Source organism: Plenodomus lingam, assembly GCF_022343315.1.
Source record: "Plenodomus lingam strain CAN1 chromosome Unknown contig_6, whole genome shotgun sequence".
In the NCBI taxonomy this organism is placed as follows: Eukaryota; Fungi; Ascomycota; class Dothideomycetes; order Pleosporales; family Leptosphaeriaceae; genus Plenodomus; species Plenodomus lingam.
Genome location: NW_027093966.1, coordinates 1183759 through 1208779, shown reverse-complemented (window position 1 = coordinate 1208779; position 25021 = coordinate 1183759). Strand labels below are relative to the sequence as shown.

At 51.3% G+C, this 25021-nt stretch overlaps 11 protein-coding genes across 11 annotated transcripts; 5 read left to right on the top strand and 6 right to left on the bottom strand.

Moving 5' to 3' along the window:
- Positions 1 to 51: 51 nt before the first annotated feature.
- IAQ61_009641 (uncharacterized protein) lies at positions 52 to 2361 on the bottom strand (the record flags this gene model as incomplete). Its single annotated transcript, XM_003837915.2, has 1 exon — positions 52 to 2361. One exon carries the CDS (start codon positions 2359 to 2361, stop codon positions 52 to 54), a length of 2310 nt encoding a protein of 769 aa, XP_003837963.2.
- Positions 2362 to 2574: 213 nt separating this feature from the next.
- On the bottom strand, positions 2575 to 4833 carry IAQ61_009640 (uncharacterized protein). The gene is made up of 2 exons (XM_066098475.1): positions 3160 to 4833; positions 2575 to 3103 (listed from the first exon to the last, which is right to left on the bottom strand). The coding sequence occupies exons 1-2, from the start codon at positions 4730 to 4732 to the stop codon at positions 2937 to 2939; spliced, it is 1740 nt and encodes a 579-aa protein (XP_065951634.1). The 5' UTR covers positions 4733 to 4833; the 3' UTR covers positions 2575 to 2936.
- A 138-nt stretch (positions 4834 to 4971) lies between these two features.
- Positions 4972 to 5355, bottom strand: IAQ61_009639 (uncharacterized protein; the record flags this gene model as incomplete). Its single annotated transcript, XM_066098474.1, has 1 exon — positions 4972 to 5355. One exon carries the CDS (start codon positions 5353 to 5355, stop codon positions 4972 to 4974), a length of 384 nt encoding a protein of 127 aa, XP_065951633.1.
- Positions 5356 to 6024: 669 nt separating this feature from the next.
- IAQ61_009638 (uncharacterized protein) lies at positions 6025 to 7732 on the top strand (the record flags this gene model as incomplete). Its single annotated transcript, XM_066098473.1, has 4 exons — positions 6025 to 6331; positions 6361 to 6612; positions 6677 to 7159; positions 7215 to 7732. The coding sequence occupies 4 exons, from the start codon at positions 6025 to 6027 to the stop codon at positions 7325 to 7327; spliced, it is 1155 nt and encodes a 384-aa protein (XP_065951632.1). The 3' UTR covers positions 7328 to 7732.
- Positions 7733 to 8881: 1149 nt separating this feature from the next.
- On the top strand, positions 8882 to 13021 carry IAQ61_009637 (uncharacterized protein; the record flags this gene model as incomplete). The annotated part of the gene is made up of 4 exons (XM_066098472.1): positions 8882 to 8904; positions 9291 to 9466; positions 9940 to 12965; positions 13016 to 13021. The coding sequence occupies 4 exons, from the start codon at positions 8882 to 8884 to the stop codon at positions 13019 to 13021; spliced, it is 3231 nt and encodes a 1076-aa protein (XP_065951631.1).
- A 476-nt stretch (positions 13022 to 13497) lies between these two features.
- On the bottom strand, positions 13498 to 14164 carry IAQ61_009636 (uncharacterized protein; the record flags this gene model as incomplete). Its single annotated transcript, XM_003837919.2, has 2 exons — positions 13498 to 13854; positions 13934 to 14164. 2 exons carry the CDS (start codon positions 14162 to 14164, stop codon positions 13498 to 13500), a joined length of 588 nt encoding a protein of 195 aa, XP_003837967.2.
- Positions 14165 to 14462: 298 nt separating this feature from the next.
- On the top strand, positions 14463 to 17580 carry IAQ61_009635 (uncharacterized protein). Its single transcript, XM_066098471.1, has 5 exons — positions 14463 to 14910; positions 15030 to 15270; positions 15369 to 15559; positions 15613 to 15724; positions 15774 to 17580. The coding sequence occupies exons 1-5, from the start codon at positions 14863 to 14865 to the stop codon at positions 17033 to 17035; spliced, it is 1854 nt and encodes a 617-aa protein (XP_065951630.1). The 5' UTR covers positions 14463 to 14862; the 3' UTR covers positions 17036 to 17580.
- Positions 17581 to 18188: 608 nt separating this feature from the next.
- IAQ61_009634 (uncharacterized protein) lies at positions 18189 to 18543 on the bottom strand (the record flags this gene model as incomplete). Its single annotated transcript, XM_066098470.1, has 3 exons — positions 18189 to 18217; positions 18280 to 18402; positions 18468 to 18543. 3 exons carry the CDS (start codon positions 18541 to 18543, stop codon positions 18189 to 18191), a joined length of 228 nt encoding a protein of 75 aa, XP_065951629.1.
- Positions 18544 to 18607: 64 nt separating this feature from the next.
- On the top strand, positions 18608 to 20712 carry IAQ61_009633 (uncharacterized protein; the record flags this gene model as incomplete). Its single annotated transcript, XM_066098469.1, has 5 exons — positions 18608 to 18620; positions 18673 to 18714; positions 18767 to 19497; positions 19550 to 19732; positions 19780 to 20712. 5 exons carry the CDS (start codon positions 18608 to 18610, stop codon positions 20710 to 20712), a joined length of 1902 nt encoding a protein of 633 aa, XP_065951628.1.
- Positions 20713 to 22527: 1815 nt separating this feature from the next.
- IAQ61_009632 (uncharacterized protein) lies at positions 22528 to 23293 on the bottom strand (the record flags this gene model as incomplete). Its single annotated transcript, XM_003837924.2, has 2 exons — positions 23047 to 23293; positions 22528 to 22668 (listed from the first exon to the last, which is right to left on the bottom strand). Exons 1-2 carry the CDS (start codon positions 23257 to 23259, stop codon positions 22528 to 22530), a joined length of 354 nt encoding a protein of 117 aa, XP_003837972.1. The 5' UTR covers positions 23260 to 23293.
- A 242-nt stretch (positions 23294 to 23535) lies between these two features.
- Positions 23536 to 24267, top strand: IAQ61_009631 (uncharacterized protein; the record flags this gene model as incomplete). The annotated part of the gene is made up of 1 exon (XM_003837925.1): positions 23536 to 24267. The coding sequence occupies one exon, from the start codon at positions 23536 to 23538 to the stop codon at positions 24265 to 24267; it is 732 nt and encodes a 243-aa protein (XP_003837973.1).
- Positions 24268 to 25021: the final 754 nt, after the last annotated feature.

Sequence of the window (25021 nt, the reverse complement as noted above, 5' to 3'; positions counted from 1 at the left end):
TTTGGGAGCTGACCACAAACCAGCCATAGATCGCATCCAGCACTCTAACTCTCAACGACAGCACCACCCATCCCCATAACGGCTCCCAAAGCAATCTAATTCACCTCGACCCGCGCATGCAGATCTCCTCACCACAGTGACATCGCCGGGCCACCAGCCCTCGACCTCTGGATCAGGCTGACCTGTCCTCGACAGACTACTGCGCGCGGCTTTTCTATCCTTGCGAAATTGGCTGATCGCTTGCACAACGTCCAGTGCCGCTGGCACGGTGTTCGCAGCCTGAGCTGCCAATGGCGTGACTGATGCAGCAGGTGCCATTTCCAAACCGCCCATGGCAGCCAGGGGAAGCCTCTGTTGCACCCCCAGATATTCTCGCCGACACGCCTCTTCCCCCTCCCCCTCCTCCGCGAAGAATGAAAAGTCATGTGCGGCGGCCTCCCAAAATGCCTCGGAATCCTTATCCTCGGTCGACGACTTGGTCGGGTAGGCATGCCAACCAGATGAAATCTTCTCCTGTGCTGGTTCAGGGACCACCGCCATTTCAAGGACGATTCGGCGCAGGGCGAAGAGACTGTGGGCGTATTCGTTTTCTGCAATCACGCGGCTGCGGCCGGGGGGCAGCTTGTAGGTGTGTTGGGCGCGCTGGCGGGCGATTGAGGCTTCTGCTGCTGCGTCTTTGATGAATTGGATGAGTCTGTGGATGATGTGGTGGTTGGTGGTTGCTGTGGGGACGTTGGTTAGTACTAGGGTGTGGACTTGAGGGACCATGTTAGGGTGCAGGCGGTTTTCTTGTGATTGACGGAAATCTAAGCGGGCTCTTTGTTCTTCTGTGTAGTATGTGGAGTTATGACGAGACACAGTTTGGACACGCGTATTTGGTATCGCCTCTGGTCCAGATTCCAATGGCGCTGCAGTCGGCGGTAAAGTACCATGTGTATCTGGGCATTCTTGTAATGTACGCGAGGTCCCGGTATCACTATCAGAGAGTATAGGGTCTATCGGCGTGGATTGGGAGTCTGTAAGTACCGGAGCTGGGGCATTTGGAGCGCTATCTTCAACCTTGAAGGAAGGCTCCGAGGTGAGATTTACTTTTGGAGTTGGCTTTGCCACCTCAATACCTCCAATAGGCTCTGCATGAGAAACTTCGTGTGCTTCTGCGAAGCTATCCTCTGTGACAATTTGATAGTTCACCCTTAGATATTTTAATCGCTTTGCGTACCGTGGTAGTACAGGCGTGCATTTCGAAATGCAAGGTAATTGTACCTGATTTGATTCTTCTGCCAAACGATGCTCTGGCGGAGATTTCGTGTCTGTGGGTAGCTCGCCAATATCCAATACTTTTAAGCGTCCAGATCGAAGTAATTTCGAAACTCCCTCTACAGTTATGGCATTCTTGGTAATGTATAGGTGAGTCACGCCAACATCTCGCGCCTCTTCAATAGCAAGGCTCCCCACGAACCCGGTGGTGAGCGTTTTGCGAAGATGATTTATGAGATTTGGAGACTCGAAGACATCATAGATATCCCCGTGGGGTTGCTCGACGTCTACAGGTGGTACTAGCCCTCGTGTAAAGTGTGGTTGGAGGACAGTGTCCTTGATGCAATGATCCAGGAGAAGTCGAGCGCTCACGTCCGTTAAATTATTATGACTTAAGTCAAGACTTTGTACTCTGGTGCGTATAGACTGCGATATGATCAAGAACTCTTCGTCTCCTAGTCCAAGGCCTCTGAGTCTCAAGACTCGCAAGTTCCGGAGGTATTTCAAATTGACCAGTACCGCGCTATGTTTTGCTGCTGATGTACTGGACAAGTCTAGACTCACGAGCTCTGGAAAGTGACGCAGGGCTTGCGCAAGACTTGTTGACGTGGCGTTGGTGCATCCGGCTGCATCCAGCAGGCGTAGGCTGAACATGGGCAATGTGTCGATTTGCGTTGATTGCAACCGCAAGCTCGAGTACTGGAGATTCATGAGCGATGCGTGATCGAAGAAAGGAAGCCCATTTACAATCAAACATTGTAATCGTGGCAGATATTCAAGGCAGTCGCGAAGCCACTCGGCATGCGGCCCGCCGTAAATTTCTGCATGTGCTGGGAGGAAATGGAGGGTATGAGTAAGTTCGCGCACATCTGATCGTACGTAGAGTAGTGTGCGTTTGAATCTTGTAAGTGCTGTATAGGCCGTGTCGTTCTCAGCACTGAAATGTGAGGCAGGACTACCCCACAGGTGTGATGTGAAGACCTTGTGCCATTTGCGGCAAACGAGAGCTGCAGAACATAAATCTTTCGGAGGTAGATATTGCGGAATGTTTTTCCAAGGGTCGCGTTCTGTGACGGACTCGTACGAGGGAAGTAATTCATCCATGTTGGAACTTGGCAAGACTACATCCGGCACCCGCACGGAGTGTCTGCGCCATGCGCTTTTGGTTCGTTTATAGTCGCGGAACTCGGCTAGTCATGAACATGGTATCGAATCCCAGATACGCTTCATATATAAGAAACAGGGCACATTGCGACATTCAGGAGCTCGTCAAATCGGGTGGCAGTGTAAGATGTGTACAGCTGGGGAGAGGGATGATGCAATGTTACATACAATCGAGCATGGGATTGTTCTACTCCGTTATTAGTTAGCGTCGCGCTAACATACGTCAGGTAATCCTATTCCGATATGTCTAAAAGGGGAACGACGTATACAACGGGCCCTCGAGCTTTTCTACTCTTCAAGTCAGAGCTCAAGATTGCATTCCTGGGCAACGATCCAACAGCTCAGGCCCCGTCAAATCCAATTGTGGAAATGCGGATACAATGCGGTCTACAGACTTGTGAATAGCATATGAATACATTTCGTCATGAGTCTCGTTAAAAGCTTCTCTCAGTACGCATAGAGTGCGATGTGCTAGGAAATCCCCGCAAATTTTCCTCTATTACTCCAAACTGTCGTTACAAGCTACTGGCAAACTTGCTCCTCGCACGGATCCGGGGCCCATAAAATACTAATATCCATGGGACCACCGTCAACAGAGTACCTATGCCGCCTAGAAGACTACTGGCTGGTCCATAGCCTAGTTTGTTGTACATCTGAGCTGTGATTAGGGGAAATATTCCACCTGTACCATGTCAGTGACTAATCCGCTAATGAGCCGGGGTTAAGAAATGTACGTACCAAGCACGTTACGACAGAAACTCTGTGCTGCTAATGCCGAACTGGCATATCGGTGGTAGGTATCTGCAAGATAATTGAAGGTGGCCAAGTAAATAGCAAAGATGCCAATCGTAGCAATGCCAATGGAGATGGTAGGAGCGATCCAGTGTATGTCGGAGGAGCTGGTCCACCCAAATATGAAGAGGCCAATCGGCATCAGAGCGCTTTCGACACAAGCAAAGTACAACCTGCCCTCTGGCGAGCTGGAGAGCTTTCCTTGCCTTTTGGCCACTTTTTCTTGATATATAGAAAGCAGCGTTGCAAGGATGCTGGCTACGCACATTGAGGAGAAGACGGCGTTGGCTTGCTGCAAGGAGAAGCCATGATTATGCTGAAAGACCAAGGGTATAGCAGCCAATGTGAGGTATAGAACGGCCCAGGAGAAGGCGACCCAGAGGCTGAACCAGAAGACTACGGGCTCGGTAAACAAGAGATGGAATGGCCTGTATAGGGAGATCCCAATCATCTTGGAAAGCGAGGTACGCTCTTCGTCAGATTTTACTTTCCAACGTATGCGTTCTGAGCAAGATGTGCCATGGTCTTCATTGTCAATAGTCTTGAAGCCGTAATAGCCTGCGGTCTCGCGTTCCTCGTACCACCTGTTCAGTGCTTTTGCTTTTCGGGACAGGAGGACTGAGCCGCGGGTTTCTTTGAAGACGATGCAGATGAGAGCGACCATTGTTGCACACATGATCGCCTGCAGATAGAAAATCGCACGCCACGTACTGTTCTGCGCAATGAATCCACACACAAGCGGACCCCAGCCTGTGCCGAAAAGAGCACCACCAGAGAACAATGCCATAGGTGTGTTGCGATCTTCTGCATGGTAGATATCCGATACCACGCCACCAACCATGGTCGAAAATGTGGATCCACCAACCCCCACTAGAAAACGTACGAATAGCATACTGGCGTAGGACCGTGTAAATCCACTGCAGAGTTGGCTGACTACGAAGAGGACCCCAGAGGCAATGAACACTGGACGGCGGCCATTGATCTCACTGAAGGGAGCCAAAACCATAGGTGCAATCGCAAAGCCGGCAGTAAACGTCGTTATTCCCACGAGGGCGGCCACTTTGCTGATTTCCCATTCTTCACTCATCTGTCCCACGCCGGGGCTATAGGACCCGGCCGCGAAGGCTGTCAGGGCCGTGATGAGGCACGAGACCACTATCGTGAATTGCTTCCTCTTGTTCGACCAATCGAATGGATTCATGTATTTGATGAGATTCGGGGGTTCTGGAGGAGGTGCTTGGTTGGGATGGGTTGGTAGGATGGTAGTTGGATGCGGTAACTCAGTCTCGAACGTCAAATACCTCCAAACAGTCTCCATATCATCGCCACACTGTAGTCTGCCAGGTGTAACGTCAAACACTTCCACTTGCGAATGCTTTTTCTCCAAGCCAGATTCATCGGGAGCGGGGCTGGATTGTCCTTCCGCATCCGGATATGCCCTTATTTCCGGATGGCATTTCAAGCCTGCAAGGTCCCTTTCAGAGGCTTCTGAGGGCTGGATATCTCTGTTGGTATTCATGTTTTTGATATTGCCTGGTGCTCTCCTCTACCAGATGGAGAGGAGTATGGGAGGTAGCGATAGCATGGGCCAGAGATTCAGTAGATGTGCATGCGCGTAATGATATGAAAAACCCAGGCGCACATGGCAGTCAAGCGCCGGGCGAAGAATCCACTAACCCACACCTTAGGGTAGACCGATGCGCATGGAAACGAACAAATGAGCGGTTCCTAAGGCTATTCCGTCGGATGACGAAACCGTTAGACTGCGTAAACGCTCCCGGGAATAGGAAATATCTCCTCTTGTGGAGATGATAGAATGTCCAATTGCATTGTCCATTTTATGTGCATGGAGCACCTGGATTGGCCAAAACATCTGGCTGAATGAGGGGCCTTCCCTGTATAATGATGTCGATGTCCAATCAGTAGGTGCTGTATTGGTGGAGGTACAATAGAGTTGTTCCATTGTACACCAACCGATCTGGAGGCACCCCATGCTGGCTCTAGTTCGGATAACTTCATGGCTTCCCGAAGAAGTCCAAGGACAGTACTTTCGTCATGCAAGGCGTATCGGTATACGGAATGATACCATTGGGCAAGTAGTCCGATGGAAAACTGTGTTGAGACGGCGTTCGATTGCCCCATCAATTATCTGGTGTGTATATCGACTGCGAAGCTCGTTACATGGATGGCGTGAAGAGAACACGAGGAGCTTCAGAAGTTGTGGATAGACTTGTCGTGGCAATAATAGGCCAGTCGAGGTCGATGATAACTTGATGTGTAGTAGGTAGGCGTATTACGAGAATTCATGGCGCCGGATGACGCCGCATATTCATCTCTACCTATACCAAGCACTACGTGTACCATATGCATATGCGCGACAGATTATGAAAGAAGCATAGCTATATCTGAACATGTCCTTCAGTTTCGGGCCAATGTTGTCCTCTTCTCTTGACCGTCCACCTCCAGATTGAGAGTCACTTGCTCGACAACATCGAGATGCCCGCTGCCGGTACGATACGTGTGGTAGGTACCGTATCTACCTACGCTCTACGGTACCCACGTATAGTGGATGAGCATGTGACAGCGCCAATCCTTATGATGCCATCAAGATGTTCTGCCCCATCTCACATCCTCCCTCTTCCCTCTTTGTTTACAACTACAACTCGATTCTACCCGAATGAGGACTGCTTTGAATGCAACCTCGAAAGACAAGCGCACAGTGCTATCCTGTACCGTACATTCCCATGTTCTAGCAACTCGTCATCGCCTGTGAGGCTCCGCCATGACTCCGCATGAAAGGGAGTGGTGTAGATGTCTGGGCAGGATACCTGGTGCGCTGACGCCATGTGCTCGAGGAATCGCCTCTCCGACGGCTCGGCGAGTATGCAGAGGGTTGGGGAGTGGCCCAAGAAGTCGACAGTGCAGGCTCTTCGGGGCGATTCATGGCAGGATGTCTGGGGCAAATGTGACACAAGGGTCCAACACGTGATGAGGATTGCGACATTTGCGCTAGCTCGAATCAGAGCTGGGACGGATGCCGAGCTGTTTTGCAGTATTCCATACAAAACCAACGCATCGCCAGCTTGCCTCTCCTTGCCCCGGATTATCCTCCATCCAAGTCCATTTAAACCGATCGATCCGTTGTAGACACCATTGTTGAGATAGTTGTGTCTGAAAACTCAAAGAAATCAATCATCTTGTCAGGTACGACATGCCCGCTTAGCTTTGCCGCCTCGTACCCCGCCACCCCTCCTGTTTGTGCGGTTTGCACCCAAGCTCACCCACATGGACAGATACATCATACCACAATGGCTGAACAGCGCCCCGAGCCTCTCCGTCTGGGAAGCGTTGCCCCCAACTTCAAGGCCGAGACTACCCAAGGCCCCATTGACTTCCACGGTTTGTCCACCCTTTCTAGTTTGTAAATCATGGCCATGTCAATAACTAATCACTCACTCTCTAGAGTTCATCGGCGACAATTGGGTCATCCTCTTCTCGCACCCAGAGGACTACACTCCCGTCTGCACCACTGAACTTGGTGCCTTCGCAAAGCTCGAGCCCGAGTTCACAAAGCGTGGCGCAAAGCTCATTGGCCTCTCCGCTAATACCGTCGAGAGCCATGGAGGATGGATCAAGGACATCGATGAGATCTCGGGGAGCAACCTCAAGTTTCCCATCATTGGCGACAAGAGCCGCGAAATCGCCTACCTGTACGACATGATCGACCACCAAGATAAGACCAATGTCGACTCCAAGGGCATCGCCTTCACGATCCGCAGTGTCTTTATCATCGACCCCAAGAAGACCATCCGTCTCATCCTTTCCTACCCTGCCTCCACTGGCCGCAACACCGCCGAGGTATTGCGCGTCCTCGACTCCCTGCAGACTGGAGACAAGCACAGGATAACCACACCCATCAATTGGGTTCCTGGTGACGATGTAATCGGTACGTCTCCGCCATATCAAATGCGCATGAAAATGCACTAACACCGTGTCATTAGTCCATCCCAGCGTCAAGAACGAGGACGCCAAGACACTCTTCCCCGAGTTCCGCATCGTCAAGCCCTACCTGCGTTTCACCCCTCTTCCAAAGGAGAAGACTACTGCCGCTTAGAGGATTGGCAACAAGGAAGTGGCATCATGTCGTGAGGGTTTTGGGGAGAGGAAGCCGATGCGTAGCCATCACATGAGCGAAAATCTAGTATCAGTTTGGAAACATGAAAAAGCTGCTGGATAGTTCTCGTGTTTGACTCTAGATAGGTTGTCATGATGTGACTGAACAACCACCTTAATGAAGCATTGATGGCCCAACACTTGCATACCAGGTGCTTTTGCTCGCAATCGCTAGTGTCAATTTGGTGACTGCTGCTGCAAAACAGAGCGGACTATGAACATCACCTGAGAGCCATTGAGGTCTGCGAAGGAATAGTAGCGCAGGAATATCAAGCCTTATAGTATATTTGATATTAGCCTTGGCTCGACGCGAAATGATAGGCAATAGTGTCCTGCTTGCAGCGGGCAGGTCGTCTGGACTGAGGACACAATATCGATTCTCGAATGTCTGATGCCCAAACCTCACCTGATCGCAATTACACCGACGGAGGATGAGCATTGCTCATCAAAGAAACACAACAGATATTCGCAGAGAGCCACTGGGCCCGTGAGGACAAGCTCGAAATCGATCACTTTTCTGCGAAATTATCATGTCGAGCCCAGGGCACCAGATGATAATGTACGACAAAACACACTGTTCGTACTTGGTGCATACTTGGTGCCGAAAGCGGTCTGTCTGAATGACTGGAAATGGACATACGGTCTGGACGATGTCCTGGGAGAACATGGGTATGGTATCAATCGCAGGAGAGTGATCTGTGGGCCTCGCGGTTCCTTCGGAGGTTATAAGCCTCCAGTAGTACCTAGTTATGGTTGGCGATGCAGGGCAATTGCGCCAATTGCGTCTTTCAGCTAGTAGGGAGGTACATATATAAGGCAGTCTGCAGGGACTCTGATATAACGCCAGGGTACTTATAGCGAAGGCGTGTTTGGTAAATAGAATCAATCAATCCCGACTTCTATGGAGCGTCGTCAGGCGTAGATATATCTAATCCAAACCTAGCAGAGGATTCCGATTGGGGCGTGCTGATCAATAGCATGCTATTTACCGTGGATTTGAAATGTCCCTTCTCCCTCTACTCTTTGTCAACTGCTCCTGCTGCAGCTGTAGACCATTACCGGTACTAATGACCAGCCAACTCCTGCCTGCCTACCGTACGGTACGGTATGCCTGACATGTCATGCTCAGGACCACAAAGCCATGGTCTTTGAGCCAACGTGCATGCCCCACATGGAAGAAACAACAGTTCCAAAGACCATTACTTGTACATTTGCAACTGCCTTCTCTGGCCCTGAATCGCTTTTGCGATCTCAGACACTCTGTACCGATGGTTGTACGTTTGATGTACATTGGGGGATCGCCGCAGGGTAGCAACAAAGTCGTTCCCTTTCGTGCATCGTCGCCTTTTGTGTGTTTCTCTTGCCGGGTCAGCCAGTGCAGGTGGCCGGCTGCTCAAGAGGGCCATATTGACGACCTGCACGACTCGTCCGTCTCTTATGTTGGTGCGTTCACCACCTGATTTGTCGCGCGCATTCCTGGAATGAAGCGCCACTAATGCTGGGCCGTGCTCTGCCTATGTAACTACCGGTAGCCAGGAGATGATTACTTGAAGGCCCCAGGCAAACACCAATTCCATCTACCTACGCAGCAACGACCAGGCGGATCCCCAGCTGGAGTGCTGTCGCGGCTGTTCCAGGTCTTTGTCTGCCATCCGGTCAACCAACGACTCAAGGCGCGCGTTCGGAGATTCCACTCATCTCCGCCCCCATCACTCACTGGGGCGTCCCACTACTCGCCTGGCCGCGTCTCTGCGACCCGCATTCGCGCACACTCGTCAGCTGCCTGTCGGCGCCGCCTCGACAGACCTCAATACCTCGATACTCCTCATCCTAGTCTTTTGCGTCCACTGTTAATTCCCAGCCCCGGTTTCTCCTTGCACCACTGTGCCGAGCCCCCAGACCAGTTCTGGAAGAGCCAAAGTCCTCCTGCAGCTCCACATCTGCCTCTACCTCGCGTCTGCTTCCTACGGCGCTTGGTTACCAACGTTTCGGCCGTTGAGAAACCGCTTCCTCCTTCTCTGCATAGACCCAACCGTCCTGCTGGTTCTTCCCCCGCCCGCTGTGCGTGGCAGGTCTCAAAGTAAGGTATCCTCGTTTTCTTGACAGCCCCACCATCCCAGCCATTGGCCAGTCTGCCAGAGCCCCCTTTGTCTAGGTACAAACACCATCATGGACAAGGGCGCGCCATCCACTTCCCTGCCTATTCATCTTGTCTACCTAGAGAATCTTGCCCGTTGTTTGCGATCCATTCGGATCTGCCACGGCTTCTGTCATACCGTGGGGCGCTGATATCATGCACGCCCGTCCTGCGTACTACAAACCCGAGTTGCACAACAGCTGAGTTCTGTGTCCAAATCTGCAAACATGGCTGGTCTTAGTGGCCGAGACCTTGCTTCACGGCCTGCGTTGGACTCTTCTCGCAGCTGGCAGCATTGGGGGTACTTGAAGACCAGGCAGTTTCTCTCCTTTGGGTGTTCCTTTGCCATTTTATATTTCCCCTTCGATGCCAATGCCAGGCTGGATGCTACGTACTGACAATGGCACTTCCTCTAGGCTTATCTTACTCTGCCTTGGGCGCAAGTACCGAGCCCCTGGGTGACGTCTCTTTCTGGAAAAAGCCCAAAGGGTTGAAGCTCAAGCGTGTCTTGTCGAACAATAGACGCTCTGTCGAATCTGCATCTTCCCGGATTCGTTCCTATCGCAAGGCGAATTCGGCCAAGTCAATCGAAATCTCTGGGTCTTCGTCCCCTGACGCTGCTCATCTGCACAGTCCTACTTGTCAAGAAAATCTTAAGCATTCTCCCATCGTTGTCCCACACTATGATCTTGTAGCACCGGATAGCCCGAAAAGCCCCTGTACATCGACTGGATATAGCTCTTCCCGAACCTCGACCGCTGTCTCGAGTAGCCGTCCCAGTTTTTCCGATTCTCTTGAGCAGAAACGTACATCTGATAGCGATTCCTCTAGTGCAAGAGCAAGGCATGTTGAGATTCTAGTTCCGAAGTGGGCTATACCTATACAACGATTTTCTTCGACACCTATCAATCTTGACCTCGAAGATCTGCAGACTCTACCGGGTGGCAATCACAGGCCGGCAAGCATGGCTACAAGCCGGACGAACACACTCGACTCGCAGACGTCTGCGCCATACTATAATTCGAGCGTGAATAGTAGCCAGACCAGCCTACATCGTCAAGATGGCCAAGATACAGCACCTGAACGGCCGCCAGCTTCGACCGCCCGGACCCCGGGCTCAGGCATGGCCCCGAGTCCTGCGAGCATCGCAGGACTCGCGACTCCCACAACCTCGACAGCAGGATTATCTGGATTGGTCTGCAATGTCCATCGTACCACTGGTCGCGAGCCCCATGCGCTAGTCGGTGCGACGACCACGATTTTGGGGGACAAACTATATGTCTTTGGTGGGAGAAGACTTTCACGGACTCGACCGCAACTTACATCAGATCTGTACGAGCTCGATCTTGTCAAAAGACACTGGTCAAAAATAGAGACCAAAGGGGATATTCCCCCTCCACGATATTTTCATAGCATGTGCGCGCTTGGCGACAGCAAACTCGTTTGTTACGGTGGCATGTCACCCACGGCTGCCCAGCCAAATCAGACAACTTCAGTAAATCAGGGGGCTCCCTCAGAAGCTCAGCCCGAGGTGGTGGTCATGTCTGACATTCATATCTATGATGCGCCAACGCAGACGTGGATGCATATTGCTACGACCGAGGCGCCACAGGGTCGATATGCCCACTGCGCAACAATACTCCCAAGTTGTGCTGTATTCAGCTCCACCAGTGCCGCAATTACAGCTATCAGACACAATCCGGCTTCATCCAACCCCAATCAAGGCTCTCTTGGCGTCCAGTTGGACGGTGATGGCGGCGCAGAGATGCTGGTTGTCGGTGGTCAAGATAGTGCAAATCACTACATTGAGCAGATCAGTGTTTTCAATTTGAGAAGTCTCAAATGGACAGAGACAAGCACGCTTGGAAGAAGTTGCGGTGCTTACCGCAGTGTCGTAGCGCCTCTGACCAGCATAGCACCACAGGACATCGGTGCCGGATTACGGCAGAATAACGAGCCAAGATCATTGAGCGAACAAAATCCGCATACTTCAGGCGAATCTTCAACGCTGATCTACTCGAACTACAATTTTTTGGACGTCAAATTAGAATTACAGGTACGACATCCGGACGGAACCCTGTCCGAAAAGCCGATGCATGGGAACTTTTCTCCTCCTGGACTTCGGTTCCCGAACGGTGGAGTCATAAACAATCACTTTGTAGTGAGCGGGACGTTTCTGACGTCGTCCAAGCAAGAGTATGCACTTTGGGCATTGGACTTGCGAACACTCAGCTGGGGGCGTATAGAAGCAGGTGGTAACATCTTCAGCCAAGGGAGTTGGAACAGAGGCGTGCTATGGAATCGAAGGAACAGCTTTGTGATTCTTGGAAACCGGAAACGGAGTCTGGTTGAAGATTACAACCACCGACGGATCAACTTCTCAAACATGTGCGTCGTGGAGCTTGAAGCTTTCGGACTATACGACAACCCACGCAAAGTGACCCCGGCGTCAGGATTCACATCTGTCAGTGCACCGCCTCAGCACGATCGATTGGATATGCTCGCTGGCGGACGCACACTATCACCAGCAGCAGCGGAGCTTGGCCAGATGGCTCTGGGGTTAAAGGAGTTTGCGGACATGGAATTCGTTGCATTGTATGGGGAGCGGATCCCAGTCAACTCACACATCATTGCCCGTCGATGGGGCCCTTATTTCAATCAGTTACTGCGCGGAAGTATGCAAAGCCTGGAGAAAACGGATGCAGAGACTGCAACGCTACGACCGACGGCCACGATGCACCCTTCACGAAATTCGAGCATCACCATCACACCATCCATCAGGACAAACTATTCCGCAGCAACCACACTCACTGCAAACACCATGACCGCTTCCGAGGCCACGGCCGTATCTTCAAACTCGTACGCACAACTTAGCCCGCCGGATCCCTCCTCCCATACCCCGTCACTTCGACCACGAAGATTATACCTTCCGCACACACATCTCACACTGCAAGCCCTCATCCACTTCCTCTACACCTCCAGCCTCCCACCACAGAGCTCCCCTCTGTGCTCTCCCCAAATCCTCTGCTCCCTGCTCCAACTCGCACGCCCATACCACATCGATGGCCTCCTCGAAGCCATCATCGAACGCCTCCACCTCCTCCTGGATAACAGGAACACAGCCGCCATCTTCAATGCCGCAGCCATGGCAGCCGGCGGCGGCTCTGGCATCGCCTTCCTCGGCGTCAACGGTGTAACCACCAACAGCGACTCGAACGGCGTTGCCGCGCCGGGCGGCAGCAACGGCGCCACACTTGACGACGTGGAGCGCAGCCTAGACGCCGGTCTGCGCGCTCTGCATGTGCATTCCGAGGGAGAGCGGTCGGATGATGAGTCGAGCTCTGCGGTGTCGGAGACGGCGTCTGCTTCTGCTTCTGACAGCGGACATGGAGACGGCAGCGGGATTGATGACAGAGAGGTGTGGAACGGGGAGATTAGTGCGGTGGTTGGGTTGCAGAAGCGTGGGCTCAGGGGTCTCATGGAGGGCCGTAGGATTAGGGAAATGGGAAGGGCAAGGGAGAGGAGTAGGGATGATGGGGCTGGAATGGGAAATGGGGATGGGGTGGGTTTGGGTCTGCAGGGGGCTTGATGATTTGAATGCGGATATGACGGGCTAGAAACTGGTAAAGGGGAGGGTGGCTGTTTTTTCTTTTTCCCAAATTACATAGCGTGATGGACTGGGCGCACCGTTTGCTTAGTGTAGGGGACGATTTTCACTTCTTTTGAGATGGGACGTGATCAAGACAAGACGACGTTCGTATACTGTTGATATTTTTTTTTTCTTAATAGATTTCTCATGTGCCCGTGGGATATTGGTTGGATGAAATTGAAAGCATGGCCAGAGGGATTTCGCTGAAGACCATGGTTACCTTTTTTACACTCCTCTTTCGCCAAATGTCCGATGAATCAATCAATCCCGCAGAACTCCTAGCGTGCCATCTCTCTCCTGTCATAATAACCTGCAGCTTCCTCCTTCAACCCATTTTAGCATTCGAAAAGTCCATTTCAGGATGCTGTTTCTTGAACTGTTCGAGCAAATCCAATTTCTTCTGCTCATCACTCGTCGGCTTGCCCGCCTCCTTCTGCCGTTGATCATACATCATTTTCTCGACCATGCCCCTCGTCTCGCCGTCCAGATCGCTTAGTTTACTGTTCTCCGGTGTGATTTTGGTGACGTCGATTTTGGGGGCCGAGGTGACGACGTGGGGCCACCACTCGAGCTTGTTCACCTTGTCGAGGTGGATGGAGATTTCTTTCTGGGGCGGGCTGGTGGACAGTGTGGTGAGGGTCCAGGTGCTGTCGTCGACGTGGATTGCGTGGGGGAGTTCGCCCTGGAGGTGGTGGGGGTAGGATGTTAGTAGGGATCTTTGGCATGGCTGTAGTAGAACCGGGTGGATTGGGAGGGCGTACATCGATCAAGGGCTCTTGGCCTTTGATGCCCACTTTCAGGGCATTCCGGCTGATGTTGACGTCGAGATCCTTGCCCTTGTACTTTGCATCGATGTTGATTGTGATGTCGAGGTCCTTGATTGTCTGGTCCCATTTGTAGGGCAGCTTGGCCTGCTCTTCCTGTTCCTTCTTGCGAGCCGCCTCTGCATCAGCCTTCTCGCGCTCTTCTGCTGGAGGTGGTGAGCCGGCCATGGTCGGGGGCCGGTGGTTTGAACGTTTATGAAAAGTGCAAGGAAACCGAAAAAAAGAAAAGAGTTGGCGTGACAGGTGACAGTTTTGTTTTGGGAGGGGGAGAAATTGATAGCTTTTTTGGCGGGGGTGGATGCTTGCACTGGGGGGGGTTAGGTTATTAGTAGGAAGCTACTATAGCAGTAACTACTTAATTGTACAGGACCTAGGTGACGTGAACGGTCAAGGCAGAAGCGCAGGCAAGGCGGAACCCTGGCTGAGTGCTGGAGGGCTGAGCGGAGGAGAGTGGTGGGGAGAGGGGGAGGGAGGGATGGTGACCGGCAACTCCTCCACCGCCGTCATTGTTCAGCAGAGCCACCATGCGCCCATCCTCATTACCGCACCCCGGCCGGGTCTAGCAACCACAAACAACTCCCGCCTCGGTGCTGGTTCTTGTGCGCCCTCCAGCTTTCTGCACGCTATTGCCATTGCTATCGCCGCCCCCATCTCTCTACTTCTCCCTGAGTCCCTGATATCCTTTCCCCTCCTCCCCTCCTCCCCTCCCCCCTCCCCTCCCACGGCCACGGCTGCCGGAATGCCGCGTTAAGACTGGCCGACGACGCAAACCCGCGCGCCTGCGAACCCAACGACGCCCAAAAGGCAGGCCACAGGCCCACGAACTACTCCCAGCCAGCTGCACGGTACCGCCGCAAGTACGTGTCATGGCGAGTTCATTCGAGAAGAGTGTCAAGGGCGGGACCAAGATCAAGGTAACCCACTTCTCTCCATGCGCCTCTCTGGCCGCCCTCGACAGCCCGTCTGCATCCTAATCCTGCCCTCCACAACACAACTCAAATCTCAATTACGACCTGCTAACCTGTTTGCACAGCTCGCCGCGCCCAAATCCAAATATGTCGAGCACATCCTCGTCGCGACACACGCAGGGGAAGCAGGCGTCGCCGAAATCTTTCGCGCCCTCACCAACCGCCTGCGCGACTCGACATGGACCATTGTCTTCAAGAGCTTGATTATCGTCCACATGATGATTCGAGAAGGCGAGCCCGAGGTCACGCTCAAATATCTGGCGCAGAATCCGCACCGGAAGTTGGCCATTAATCATTTCACCGAAGGTATGCTTGCCATGTTACTTCTTCGGATGTCACGGAGGGAATGGCTTCCGGGTGGAGATGGTTTGGAATACGCAGACACTCACGCTTCCGCGCAATAGTTCAAACCCAAGGCCACAACATACGGACGTACTCGGAGTACCTCCTCAGACGAGCCATTGAATACGGAGCAACCAAGGTCGACTACGTTCGCGGCGGAGAAGGACGTCTAAAGCGACTGAGCGTGGAAAAGGGCCTCCTGCGTGAGGCGGAGAGCGTGCAAGATCAGATCCGAGCGTTGTTGAAGTGTCAGGTACGTTGGTCAGCAGGGTCACACAAAAAACGGGCTGATCATGGTGCACACAGCCATTCGACGACGAGCCGGAAAATGAGATAACGTTGACCGCATTTCGATTACTTACCATGGATCTCTTGGTGCTTTTCCATGTCATGAACGAGGGCACCATCAATATCCTCGGTGAGTTGGGAATACATGTTGGACCAAGGCTCTCTTCTGATGACGCTAGAACACTATTTCGAAATGTCAAAACCTGATGCGACCCGAGCGCTCGCCATCTACCGCACTTTCGTCAAACAGACCGAGGCTGTTGTTCAATACCTTAGCCTGGCACGATCACACGAGCACTCGACGAGACTGGAGATTCCCAAGATCAAGCACGCGCCAACCAGCCTAGCTAACTCACTGGAAGAGTACCTTGCCGACAAGGACTTCGAGATCAACCGGCGGCAATACTTGGCTGAGAAGGAGGCAAAGAAGAATGGGGGCAAGCTATCAACGAATGGGGCGAGCAAACCCCAAGAATCAAGGCTGGCAACATCTGCTGCTACCAATAGTCAGCCACCAGCAGCGGCATCGAAAGCCGTCCAGAGCGCACCTCTGATTGATCTATTCGCATCATTAGAGGACAATCAACAAACTATGTCTACTCAACCGATGATGATGCAGCAGCAGCAGTTTCCACAGCAGACAGGCTTTCAACAACAGCCTAACTTTCAAACACCCCAACAAACGGGTTTCCCAATACAAAACGGGCAAGGGACCAATCCTTTCGGAATGCCGCAACAAATGCAACAACCGCAGATGCAATCGCAACCCCCGCAAATACAGCCGCAATTTACTGGTGCAGGTTTTGGTGGTTACACGCCTCAGCCTTTCAGCCCACAGAATACAACGCCGCAAAACGGCATGCCAGACTTCTCCATGCAACAACAGCAACAACAGCAGCAGCCGCAAATGCAAGTTCCCACAATCGCTGAGCCATTGCAACCGCAGCCCACGTCCACCAACCCATTCAGGCAGTCAATGCTACCTAGTGCAACCGGTATGGGGGATCCAAAACTACTCAACAATCCAACGGGCGCGTCTTCTCTGAATCGCTTGTCAACAAACCCGTTCGCAAAACAAACAACCGGTTTTCAGCAGCCACTCCAATCACCCGGTTCAACTTCACCTTTTGCCTCCATGCAACAACAACAGCAACAGCAGCCCTTGCAGCCATCACCCACCGGAACTAACCCCTTTGCAAGACAACCGTCACCACAGAGTGCAACCTCTCCACAAGGTAGTTTGACTGTACATGCGACAGGAAGCACGAACCCTTTCCGACAAAGTACTTTTGTGAACCAGCAGACGGGTCAAGGGTGGCAGAACACAGGGACGCAGGGTACATTGGGTGGACTTAGTCTGGACCAGGTACCTACCACTAGCGTCTTCCCAAGACCCGGTCAGCAACAACAACAACAACAGCAGCAAAACTTCCTAGGGTAAAATCAAGGGGGATGGAATAGTGGGCGTGTTGTGGACTAAGTCGAGTCCAGTCCAGTGCACGAAAAGAGCTGGCTAGCATGCCTTGCCTCTGAGCTTAACTTTCCGGTCAAGCAAAAACCCAGGCAGTTGATGAAAATGATCTCTTTCTTTTCAGTCGTGGCATGGCGTCCTGCTCTATTATTGAACATTTTCTTCGGTCCTGATTTCTTTTTTCCTTATTCTTCATGTTGCCGGGGGCACGTCGTGGATATACACCTAGAATGGTCGCGCATGGACCCAAGTGAACAGGTGCTTTCTTTTAAAGGGGTGGAGGGGAGGGGAGGGGAATGCGTAGTCATCGATCACCAGATGTCTTTTTTGTAAGACTATTACGTGGGGATGGTATCCGTTTCCACAGGGAAGTCTAATATTATCACGATGCATGGCTTGCAAATAGACCCCAGTTCAGGTGAAAGAGAAAGTGAGGATGATTTGGAGGTAATTCTTGTAACTCGTTGCTGGCGGGCTATGGCAAAAGATGCATCACAGGTGCTCAGGTTTGAAGAGACACGCGTGCATATGAGTGCGGCTATGTTGCGAGATGTTTTACGTTCCTTTTTCCATGGAGGAACGGTCAAGGAATGATTGACACTGCGGTTGTTCTCTCGCCGGTCTTGAGAAGAGATGGGAAGATGGAAGTGCCTTCGCAATCTCTTGTATTGTAAAGACGGCGAGAAGAGTACTAAGCTCCAATTCTTAAAGGCTTCATCTACAGCACTAAACATCACACCCTGCATGTAGTCGAACAACACGTAAAATTCTCTTGTATTGATGGTCTTCACATATCGTAACACATCCTGGACATATCGCGCGCGCCCTGCAATTCCCACTCTTTGGGTCATGTGCCCCGTCTATCTTCCCGACGGCACGGTGGTGCCTGTAACATGCGCCGCGTCCCAGGTTCGCACCTCCAGGAATTCGCAATCGCAATCGCAATTCCCACGTAACACCGTCCAGTTTATCCTCTTGAAATCAGAGATGCCGTCAAAAGCGTCCGAGTATGTAACAAGGTGTGTGTGCCGAACGCAGAAGTCATGCGACCACACGCCCGTCCGCCAGCGAACCACTTCAGCCCGGTGAAAGGAGAGTTCGAAGGCGGAGTGGGGTGGGTTGCTCATAGGGTGCACGCTAGGCTTTCATCATCTGCGGAATGGGATATTAGTATTGGAGAAGACTGACAATGGTGGAAGCATAGGTGTACTTACGTGAGTTAAACTGGAAGGATGAGGAGAGAAGTGGGACACGGGCGCACGAAGTTTTTGAGGTGTGTCGAATGAGCTTGGACCAGGGTGCGGGCTTGGCGTTGGGGTCAACCACGATTGGATCGACTGTTTTGCATTTCCATTTTCAACGACTGCCTTGAGTAAAAAGGATCAGAAGATCAGAAGCCTACAGATCTTGAAAGGATATGAGTTTGAGACATGCTTCGAGGCATGTAGCGAGTCGGGCCACTTGTTTGCGTAGCTCATACTCGGAGATATCAAGATTCTGCCGGACACGCCAGCTTGGGATCGTCCAAGTTCGAGTTGAAGGATGGAAGAAGGGTGTAGGACGATGCTTTTCGCAATCAATAGTGAGAAGTGATGGCATTGAACCAGATGAGCAATTGAGAAAAACTCTCGATGATTTCAAAACCTCTCGTATGCTACGATTTTCTACCTTTGCCCAATCTCCATACTAATCACAACCTAGTACGGCCATCATGGCCACACGAGGGGGGAGTTTGGACTCCTGAAATCTTGGAGAAGATTCCTCTGGGATCAGAGTTCACATTAGTAGGATATCTTGGCTCACGGCGTGATGTGAGCCAGAAGCTATCTTTCACTATGCTTCGCAACGAGAATCTATCATGGTGCGTACAATTGGTTTCCAGCACCAGTACTACAGAGGCGGAGGCACACGCGCGCCTACGATCTTTGAAAAACTGGACTCCAGTCGTTGTCACCGGCATACTCAAAGAACGCCAACCACCCAAGCAAGCAACGCACCAAGGCATGAAACTAGTGGGCACGCGCGAGATTGCAGTGACACATGTCGAACCTATAAATGAAGTATCCAAAGATTTGATCATCACAGAGGAAACCGTCTTCGGGCCTGATCAGCGACACCTGCAACTGCGCGCAGATTCCAGGCTGCGCAATAACATCTTTCTCAGGGACCGGGCTGGAAGGGCGGCAAGAAAGGTTCTGGCCGAAAACAATCTCGTCGAGGTGGAAACGCCCATACTGTTCAAGTCGACGCCTGAAGGGGCCCGAGAGTTCTTGGTACCAACAAGACAAAAGGGTCTGGCGTATGCGTTGCCGCAAAGCCCGCAGCAGTACAAGCAGATTTTGATGGCGTCAGGAATTACGAAATACTTTCAATTTGCAAGGTGCTTTAGAGATGAAGATTTGAGGGCGGACAGGCAGCCGGAATTCACTCAGGTAATTGACTCCATATGAATGGTGGAGGTATGCATGGCTGACGTATACGCAGCTTGATATGGAGATGGCCTTTGCTGGCGAAGAAGACGTTATGAACACTATCGAGCTGCTCTTAGCCGATCTTTGGGACAAGATGGATCTTGGATCCATTCCTACCAAGTTCCAGCGCATGACATATGAGGAAGCAATGTCATCGTATGGATCTGATAAACCCGACTTACGATACGAAGCAAAGGCAAGTTGCTCAAATCAATATAACTATCTGAAACTAACAAGACATAGATACACAACATTACTCAGCACCTGACCGCAGATCTCATTGGCAAAATTACACCTCTGCAAGATCCAATCGTGGAAGCAGTCAAGATCCCCGTCTCCTCCGACCCCAAGACCACCCGAAAATTCGTTTCCAGCTTTCTCGACAGCCCAGACGGAAAGAACTTCCTCGAGAATCCGAATGGCCAACCTGGAATCTTCATCGGCGACTTGTCCCAGCCTATGCAGGGTCTCGGCCCCCTGGGCTATCAATACGTAATGGAGGGCCCCGAAGCCCTCGCCGTCGAGAATGGTGAACTTCTCGTTCTCCAGGCCCGTCCCAACGCCCCACTGTCAGGCGGCTCCACAGCCCTAGGCAATCTACGCCTCGCACTCTACAAAGCCGCCATATCACAAGACCTGATTGAAGCACCAGCAGCAGACGATTTCCGATTTCTCTGGATAACAGACTTTCCCCTCTTTACGCCCTCCAACGACAGCGATCCAGGTCAGGGCGGCACTGCAGGCTTCTCCTCCACACACCACCCTTTCACAGCACCCAAGACACCCGCCGACGTTGAATTACTTCTCACAGCGCCTGAGAAGGCTAAAGCAGCACATTACGACATTGTGCTCAACGGCGTTGAACTCGGTGGCGGAAGTCGCCGTATCCACAATGCTGCAGTGCAAGAATTCATCTTCCGTGACATTCTCAAAATGAAATATGAGCGCATCGAAGACTTTAGACATCTTCTTGACGTACTGCGTAGTGGTTGTCCGCCCCATGCGGGAATTGCGCTGGGTTGGGATCGACTAATGGCGGTAATGACGGGCACGGAGAGCGTGAGAGATGTGATTGTTTTTCCGAAAAGTGGCAAGGGGGAGGATTTGTTGGTTAAGAGCCCGAATTGCGTCACCAGGGAGCAATGGGATACTTATCATTTGAGCGTGAAGGAATAGTGAAGGGTATGTCAACATCGTATTCGCTGCGAGGTTTTGCAGCGCTTGATCATGTCCTAGCAGCGAGCCTCGACTGGGGTATGTGATGAGACAGTATACTATGTACAACAAAACAAAATGTAGGAATAGGTAGCCAAAAGAAGATGGCATGATATATCCCACTTTCCACCTCTCGCATTCGTTTCACGCGCTTCACACATGATTTCGAAATATCCTTACACTACACACCATACCCCATTCCCCTCAAAATCGCCTTGCCCTCCTCAATATCTTCTGAATTGTGCACGTGCAGACCGTACGAGAGCAGGAAATGGTAAAAGCTAGGGAAGCCAGCGTCCTTGGCTGCTGCATTGGTGCTTGTGATGGACTTGGGGTCGTTGGACGGCATTGTTAATGGTGACGTTTGTGAATGGAGTTCTTGGTGACGTTTCTTTGGGATGTGTTTGAGTCGTCGGTGGGTGGGGTTATGGTAGGATTGGGGTGTGCCGGTTTGGCAAAAGGAGAGTAGAGGATGGTGAGTTATAGGAGTTTGGTATATTGGCGGTGAGAGAAGAGAGGAGGGGATTATAGAGAATTATTGCATTGGCGGTGTAAGAGTAGAGGAGGGGAACTAACTGAGAATTGATTGGTATGATTGGAGAGTCGGTCCGGGCCGCAGATGTAGGCAAGCGGTTACGGTACCCAAGGTTAGCGTAGAGCATGTGATCACGCGTGTCATGCGCGATTCATGGGTACGGGCATTTTACGAAGCAAACAGGTGAGATAGATGTATCATGCAGCATCAAATTCACTTTTTAATTATTTACTTAAGGTGAGCAGGAGCTACGAATGATTAGAAATAAAGTACCATACACTAGTGGGTATCTCGCCATCTTGCTCCATGGACCACCACGTCACCTGCTCATCCATTCACTAAGATCCTTCAACCCCATATACCGGTAGTTGCCAGACTTTAAGCCGGCATTTTCGCTCACCGGTCATTTCTTGTCAAAGCGTCATTATTGGTTACCATATGCAATGCCGTCGTCAGTGCGGATGCATGGTACGGGCACGAACATTGAGGTGTCACTCACATCTTGCTTTACTACGTAGTACCAACCACTTCATCAGTCAGTATGCGTAGGGTCAAGTCACCTACAAGGCAAACAAATTCTGAGTCACGCAGCATCTAAGCAAAACACCATGACAATTTCTAAGAGTTTGCGAGACAGAACTGGATGGTTTTATGACACCCGAATCTGATCATCGCAACAAGGACTATGTCCATGATTGGCATTGCAACGTTCACATCCAATGTAAGCACCACAAAAGAGCCCTGGGACTTCAAAAGTTTCTGAAAATAGCATACATTGACATATGAGAAAGATTTACTTGTCCTGGCGTACTCCGCCTGCCTATGCCCGCTTAGTCGTATTTTCAACGCCTAGAAAAGCCTTTTGAGCAACAGCATCCATAGATGTGGTGAGAGCTAAGTGGGAAACAGGCCAACCTCGACGGGGCAAATATGGTTGGCCTGGATTCCCATCGATGTACCTTGAAGAGCTGGCCAGTGCCATACCATATGTCAGTGATGAAGATGAGAGATCGTGTAGTGAAGCGCTTTACTCTGGTGATAAATATTTCGAACCTAGCCAGCTGTCTACAACAGAGACTTCACCGCGATGACAGTAGATGTGTACGCAAGGAGGCTAAGATCTGCCGCCACCGATTCCTTGTAACTAGGCATCCAACTTCGCGTTAAGGGTGACGTTTCAGATAGCAATCACCACCAGAGGTCCAGCTTATACGACCTGAGCCTAATAATAGTCAACGCTTTCAGCAAGCTCGAATATGCGCGTTTGCGCTGAAGTAAATCACAGCCTCCACGAGACGGACGCCCAATATGATATACAAATAACCCCCGAATACACACAGATTCGCGAATCCTCGTGTCATCAGGGCACGTGTTTGCACAAACTGGGTGAATCATAAGTTTGCGTAACGATGTCCTGACCTGATTAACAACTCATCTGTCCAACTGACCGGTTGAAGGACTCCAACACATCGCATAACCGTAAGCAGACAGGGCCATGGAAAACACTTGTGACAAAGCAATACAGAGGGTCCTGCTGACGGACAATGCGGCTCTGCTCTCACCGACGCCCTGGGTACCCATGCACTTGGTCTCAAGGGCGTAAAAAACTCCAGGGATCCTTTTCGCCAACAAATAATTTCCCAAATACTTGCTGGGTCAGAAATCTGGCCCCCACTCCTCACTTGTACCCGTGAAGCTTGACTGCCTTGTAGTGGCGGCAGGGGACTTCAGTTTGCATAACGCTTTGACGAAAAACGCACACCGCGGGTTGGAGGAAGCGTATACGTCACGATGGAAAGGAAATTATGTTTAAGCCTCAGTTCCAGCAGCCAGGCGTCCAGCATGTGTTCGTCTGTGGAGGATAGTTCACGCACGCGGGAGCCGCTGCAGCCAATCAGAATGTGCGTTATGGTAGCTGAGCCACAGTTCCGTGGCGGTGCCATCATGGCTTGACCATGGGTTCTCTGGGCCATGCTGGGAAAAGAACGGTCAGAAAAGTCCGTGATCCTGGTGTATGGTAGGCAGGTGAAACATCTGTGACTCTTGCATATACAGAGTCTTCAGGATGATGAGTCCGGTGTTTGCCTTTTCCTCCCTTCCATACACAAAGTATAAATAACATCGTCAGACTGTTACAAACATCATTCCGTTTTACAGCTCTCTATATCATATCTTCCCAATCTCTCTCGTCACCAGCCAAATACGTTCTATCCAAAGACACTGATCACTGCCTTTCAAGGCCATCCACCATGTCTCACTTCCACCTGACTCACACTCACACTCGTGAGCACACTCCTGACTACGATACACATCACTTGCAGCCTGTCCACCACAAAGACTCCAAATACTCACGCAGAATCACACTATCGGATGATTCAGATGACGGCCATGACGACTACCCCTACTCGTCTTCCCAGAAACTCCAGCGTACCTCCCACACCCTTGCCCTCCGTAACCAACCCTCCCAGCTCGAGCGCTTCAACATCTGGTCCGACATCGACCGCCGCGACGCACAATCCGACGACGAAGACGCCCGTCGTAGAAGCTATGAGCGGCGCACTGTATACAAGTACACTACTACTACTCCCACCCACCGCCACTACTCCAAAGACAAGGACGATGTCTACGAATCTGATGGGCGGGACTTCCAACTTAAGATCCAAGCTGAGTTTACGCGGCCAAAACCTTCGCAAGACTACCACCCTCAACATCTTCATCTTCATCACCATGAGACCACGGATATCTGGCCAACAGATGTTGTGCATCGCAAGGAGAAGTGGGTTGATGAGGACTGGGAGATGCGGGAGCGATCGCTCTTGAGGGCATGGAGGAGGGAGAGTGACTTCTGGGGCGATGAAACTGAAGGGAAGGCAACAGAGAAGAATATTTGGAGGAGGTATCATAAAGTGAAGAGCATGAAGACTGAGAAGCTTGTACCTTTGAGTGGGTGGAGGAGGAGTAAGATTGTGTTTGGGTCGTGAGACTGGCAAATATTTGGTTCTCAAGCTAATGTGCACCAGTAGTTTTTGTGCCATGGGTTTCGCATTTAGACTGAGCCGCTTTTCTTTCCGCCACTCTCTTTTTTGATGCCGATAGTGGGAGTCGGTGTAGAAGAGTCACGATTTCTTCGTGTGGTACAGCGGAGGAACCATCTTGTTCTGAAATTACCAGATAGACTTTTATTTAGTAATGTAAACATATGCGAGGGCATGATTGTCCCGTGACATCATGCGTCCCTTCCGTGAACGCAATCATTTCACTGAACTATTTCATGGTCCGCCATAGGATCATTACATTCACCCTCTTGCGCGTAGTAATGGCTGTAATTTCTTCTTAGATGAATATCTGCTCCAGCGGACATAAGAAACTCGTGCTTTCCTTTTTGCTTTAACTATATTGGTCCCTGAGAGTGTACGTAGCGTTCGCAGAGCTGTCGCATCTCATGTGTAAAGAATGCAATAGTGATTGCTGACGTACCTGCCAACTGCGCTCAAGACTCTCGCGGGCCAGTCACAGAGAATAGCCTCAACCTTAAGATATATATTCTGAAATTGAGAGCATTGCAAATGCTTTACATGAAACAAAAGGACGAACTGGCGGTTTGTAGTACTGCATATGATTAATAACGTCAGGTTACGTATATCTCCACAATATAGTCCATGTCGAACAGACGAGAATTTAAACAACGATGTTCAAATCATTTAGGGTGACTTGTAATTGGCCCAGCATGTTCGC